The sequence below is a fragment of the Nicotiana attenuata genome, unplaced genomic scaffold (genome assembly GCF_001879085.1).
Source record: "Nicotiana attenuata strain UT unplaced genomic scaffold, NIATTr2, whole genome shotgun sequence".
Taxonomy (NCBI): domain Eukaryota; kingdom Viridiplantae; phylum Streptophyta; class Magnoliopsida; order Solanales; family Solanaceae; genus Nicotiana; species Nicotiana attenuata.
Window position 1 is genome coordinate 96,023 of NW_017673017.1, and position 5,867 is coordinate 101,889.

A 5,867-nucleotide genomic window follows, 5' to 3' on the forward strand; every position below is an offset into this window, starting at 1 on the left:
CATAAAATTATTTAAGGGATAATTAATAAATATTCAAGTAATTCAAATGCAAGAAAATTAATTTTAAAGCTCTAAGAATTATGAAAAATTATAGAAAATGCTCATATGACTCTTGTAGACTAAGTACGATGCAAAATGATAACTTAAAAGTATATATACTATTTGAAAAAATGTGAGGGCAAAATTGGTATCAACAATATCTTGTCCCTATGACTGTGGTACTCTAGTGTGTTTATGTTGTGGATGTTTTGTAATGCTGGAACTACTGCTTGTTTTTCTTCTCTTTAAATTTAATGAACATCTTAGTCCTTTTTCTATGCATGTTATACTCTTGTGTTATGTTTTTAGCGATGATGTGTGCACACAACTAACATAAGTTAACTTTGTTGGACATCTTTTTGCTTTTACTTGTAAAATTCTTTTTATGATGCCAAAAGGGGGAAGAATATTGATGGGGAGAAACAGGTTCCCTGGGGAATATGGCTAATTTGCAGGGGAAACACTATAGAGATCTTGTTTTCAGGGGGAACTTCAATTCTAAGTTTGTCATCATCAAAAAAGGGGGAAATTGATAAGTTATGTGCCTTTTGTTTCGATGACTTAAGAAACTTCATATGAGAACCAGGTAGGGAACCTGATACAAAGCCTCTCCGTGCTCAGAACAATAAGTTACATGTCTGACACAAGTTTCAATAAAATCAGTTAAGGGAACAGCAGAGGGAACAAATGGCTATCAGTTCCTCCGATCACAGTACAAGTTAACTCTTTACAGTTGTTAAAGCAGCTGCACTGTAGACGCAACAGCGCAACAGTCACTGTTGAAGCATGCTGTGTACCGGACACTTGCTTGCATCAACTTAGTGACCTCACTTATATATTACTAACATGAGGCAAGGGATTACACACACTTGCAAACTCTAAAATATATTTTACTCTCAAGTGTGCAGCCACCTTTATTTACTCCAAGGCACTGAAGAACAAAGTAGCAACAGAACGAAGGGCCGGATCCCAGCATTGAGTACATCATGTGTCTTTAGTATTGTTGTATCTTTGTTAATGTTATTCACTTGTAACTCCTACTCAACTTATTTAGAAGCATCTCGTAGGATACCTTTGTAAACCATAAACCTTGTATTTGTGTTTGACTAGAGTTAGTCAAAATGGTTAGCTTTGTAATAGAGTTATTACAAAGAGACTTACAATATAGTTATTGCAAGTAGGTGATGGATTAAGAGTTTAATTCCTAGGTTATAATATGTTGTAATCTAAAGTTTCTCGGTTAGTGAAGATGAAATCCTACGAGTGTAGGTCGTGGTTTTTAGTCCCGTGAGCTGAGAGTTTTTTAAGTAAATATTGTTGTATTATTTACTTACTGTTGTGTGTGTTCTGTAGGAATTGATAGAGAATTTGGTTCTCTATACAGTTTGGCGTACTCTTAGTTTACATCAACTCACAAGAATTGAGGGAAAAGTAGGAGAAGAATAAGATCCTACATTTAAGTGGAACTGCAAAATAAATTTTAAGAATTAATCACAGTGTAAAAGAATTGTTACACTATTAGGTCATTTAAAAGATAACTGCGAATAATTTTTCATAGCAAAAATTAAAGTAGTTTACCTGGAAATTAGGACAAGTAACCTGCTATAACAAGTAAAATTACATTGATACTGTAAAAATCGTCTGTAAATTACCTAAAGGAAGCGTTAACGAGCATGTTGTGCAGTAATGGAATGGTCATTTACAGATGTTCCAACACTAGCTGATGATGAATAAGGAATTGAAGAAGAATTTCTTGATCTGAATACAAAACCAGGTTGTCCAGGGTTAGATAGTTTTGTTTCATTGCAGAGCATAAACACCACTTCAGACATAATTGGCCTATCATTTGCATATGATTGAACACACAAAAGTCCAATTTGTATGCATCTCAAAACTTCACTAGTTTCATACCAGTCCCCTAATAAAGGATCAACTACTTGTATAGCTTTGTCATCATTCCAGAAATCCCAAACCTGAAAAAAGGAAGTACAGATTCAACATTTGTTGCCAATGACCGAATTATACGAACATATTAAGGGGATTCAATAGTTAATATATATGCAAAAAAAAAAAAAACTTTAACCTTATATACATAATGTGATTTTTGGCGAAAGAGTTCGGACCCTTCCGTCATCCTGGCTCCGCCCATATTTCGTGCAACTATCCCTTCTCAAGGGCAATGGCAAAGGGCGAAAGCAAAACAAGATACGCTATCCGTTGTATTATTGTATGGCAGTATTTGACGAGATACATAATTTAAGAAAGACTTTTGGCACATACTAAAAGTACCCTGAACTTGTGATCTTAAACATGTCATGACATATTTGTGGCTATAAACGTATCTCATTATGGGTAAAATTCAAATATAGAAAGATGTCATTCTAAGAGTGTCATATAAAATAGTACAAAAAGAGTATTACTTTTTATTTTAACTTTTATACACTGACAGTACAGGAGAATTTTTACGCAGTAGATCACACAACAAACAATCTCTGTTGCATGGGCTTTCCAAAATATTGTCGCGCTCGTGTCGGATCCTTCAAAAATGCAACTTTTGGAGGATCTGACACGCACCTTGCGATATTAATTTTAAGAGAGTCCGAGCAACATAGACTAGAAGTAACTATCCATGAAAAGTGAACCTAGAAAATAAGACAAGTTACCTGCTAGAACATGTTTAAATACGTTGTTCGTGTAAATGTATTTTGCTGTTGTTAGTGTATATAAGTTAAATTCATTTCTTTTTAACTTAGTGTAATAGGCAATGATAAAGGACTAGTGATGAATCCTTGGAGCAGAGATGTCTTACATTTCCAACCAAATTTAACGTTTGATCTTGATAATGAGTAGTGTTCTTCCTGCCTGTGATGATCTCCAACAACAGAACTCCAAAGCTGAAAACATCAGACTTCACTGAAAAATGCCCTTCCATTGCATATTCTGGCGCCATGTAACCACTGAAACAAACCGATAGCAATGTCACAATCCACCATTTTTAGTGCATATACTTAGCGAAATTCACACATGTGCATACATAAAAGTGAATGCTTACTATGTTCCAACGACTCTATTCGTGTTTGCTTCAATTTGATCACCACCAAAAATTCTAGCAGTTCCAAAATCTGATATTTTTGGCTGCATAGAGGCATCTAGTAAAATGTTGCTCGCTTTTAGATCCCTATGTATGATTCTTACTCGAGAATCGTGGTGAAGATATGACAATCCTCGTGCAATTCCAACGATGATTTCAAATCGTTTTCTCCAATCTAACTGAGACCCTTTTGTTTTATCTGCAACACAATTTGAAAGTACACACATTCATTCCATTTATAACATGCCTAAGTTTTTAACCAACTACTTATTCAAGAAAGCTTCATGTCATTACCAAAGATATTATTGTCCAAGCCTTTGTTTGGCAAGTATTCATATACCAACATCTTCTCTCCTTTTTGTATGCAACATCCTAAAAGCTTCACAAGATTTCTGTGTTGTACTTTCGCGATTAACGTTACTTCATTCTTGAATTCCTCAACTCCTTGCCCTGAAGTTTTCGAAAGTCTTTTGACAGCAATTTCTTGTCCATTATTTAGCTGACCCTGAAATCAAGATTCAAGGTGGTTGTTAAGTAAAATTAGATTAACAGATAAATAGTCAAAACCTGACCAAATGGAGCCTACTAACTAAAGGGCAGTCCGGTGCATTAAGCTCTCCCTATGCGCGGAGTCCGGGGAAGGGTTGGACCAATGCAGCCTTACCCTGCAGTTCTGCAAGAGGTTGTTTCCACAGGTCGAACCCGTGACCTCCTGGTCACATAGCAGCAACTTTACCAAATACGCCAAGGCTCCCCTTCGGAGCCTACAAACTAATTTAATAAAATCTACCTTGTAAACACTGCCAAATCCTCCTTCACCGAGTTTATTAGCATCGGAGAAATCATCAGTGGCTGAAATAATAGTGTTTAGATCATAGATTAACAGATCAACATGTTCACTTCCATCTATCTCATTGCCTCTTGAAGAGTTCTCATATGATGCTAAATTCCTTTTCAAAGTAATCAAACTGGTGAACTGGTCCTCTTTATCTGTACAAGAATCACTAACACAAATTAGATTCTACGCAATTGATCGTCACAACAACAACAACATGCTCAGTATATTCTCACATATGGGGTCTTGGGAGGTAGTTTGTACGCAGACCTTACCCCTACCTTATGCAGGTAGAGAGATTGTTTCCAGAGACCCTCGGGCAAGGCAAGCACACTTGTAAAGAATGATATACTTCTTAAAAAATGACATACTTACCTTTTCTCGTTTTCCTTATTACCAAACAACAAGCGATCAATAGTGCTATGAGTATTCCAGAAATGCACACTGTTACAATTGATATTGTTCTTTTCCCGTGATAGCCATTTGATTTCTCCAAGAATTGAGCTGAAACAAAAGTGTTATAGCCACTTGTTCACATAAATAAATCAACTTTCAAATATAGCCACACAACATAGATTTTACCCAAAGTAGATGCAGATACTCGGATATAGAAATCTTGGCCACCATCTGTAAACTCCCTTGTATCTATTAAGTCACCATACCAAGTGATACATCCGATTCCTCCTACACTAACATTAGCACTCGCGTAAGCTGTGCACGAACAATTATTGAGACATAATTGCTCACATTCTTGCAATCCCATACTCTTGTTTAAAATAGCAGTGTACGTATCCGGGATCTTTACATTGGTCAATTTTGCAAACCCCTCGCCATTTTTGCAAACGTTTTCGTCCTTCTTCCTTAAGCATCCATGGGAACCGTCTCTCAAGTACCATGACCGATTATCACTTGGCTCGTACCCAAGAAGACAACTACATTCAAATTCAGCCAAATTGTACAAGTTGCAATTACTATTTTTGCCACAATGTACATAGTTATCACACGGGTCCTTAGGCGCGTACCAAAACTGAACCCATTTCTGCGCGCTCTCTTGCCAGTTCAATATATTCATCACCCCTGATTCATTTAGTACTAATCTTGAGATTGCAGAGTCGCGCATACTGAATGTTACACTGACCTCACTATCATTATCAACATAGTTGATACTGAAAATATATCCAGGTTTCATTTCTGGTACCCCACTCCAGCCAAGACCAGTCCAGGGTCCGGTTCGCCATATCCTGTTAGAATTCTTGTACAGGAAAATTTGTGGTATTATACCATTGATCTCAATCTTGTACACATACTCCCCCGAACCGGGGTCTTCCATCGATTTCCAAGATGTTAGAGACCGGTTCAGACCGGTTTTCTTGTCATTCCCAAATTTCATGTTAGGAAGTATAGTATTTGTAGGATAATCAAAACTTTGCCATACAACAACTTCCTTTTTTGAGTCCTGAAACAACACAAAATTCCCTGAATCCAAAAGCTGAGCAGAGTAGGAGTTTCCTCTTATAGTAGCTGAAGAAATAATATTGGTTTTCCAGGCCAAATTCTTGGTTTTTTTGTCAAGTATTTCAAGATTTCCTGTGGGGTTAATACTAAAAATTCCAGATGTGCTATTGATTGGATTATCTCTGTTTGCAACCCAAACAACAGTTTGTTCAGGGACATTATTGTACCAAATTCCAACATATGTTTTGTTGGAATTTCCAGGGCTAAAGAAACCAAGAGCAAATAACATATGTCCATATTTTAGAGACTGGTTGAAGGAGATGGAATCAATTGAAGTACAAAATGGGACAAGAACTAAGATAAATAATATTAGTATTATCAAGAACTCTTTCTTTTGGGACATGGCTTTTCTACAGTTATTTGCCCTAGCTCTTTGGTTCAACACAT

The 5,867-nt window shown here is 36.5% G+C and overlaps 1 protein-coding gene across 1 annotated transcript; it reads right to left on the reverse strand.

Annotated features, from left to right (window-relative positions):
• Positions 1 to 1,565: 1,565 nt before the first annotated feature.
• On the reverse strand, positions 1,566 to 5,867 carry LOC109215205 (G-type lectin S-receptor-like serine/threonine-protein kinase RKS1). Its single transcript, XM_019379224.1, has 7 exons — positions 4,548 to 5,867; positions 4,341 to 4,469; positions 3,921 to 4,120; positions 3,425 to 3,635; positions 3,092 to 3,329; positions 2,849 to 2,996; positions 1,566 to 2,012 (listed from the first exon to the last, which is right to left on the reverse strand). Exons 1-7 carry the CDS (start codon positions 5,821 to 5,823, stop codon positions 1,704 to 1,706), a joined length of 2,511 nt encoding a protein of 836 aa, XP_019234769.1. The 5' UTR covers positions 5,824 to 5,867; the 3' UTR covers positions 1,566 to 1,703.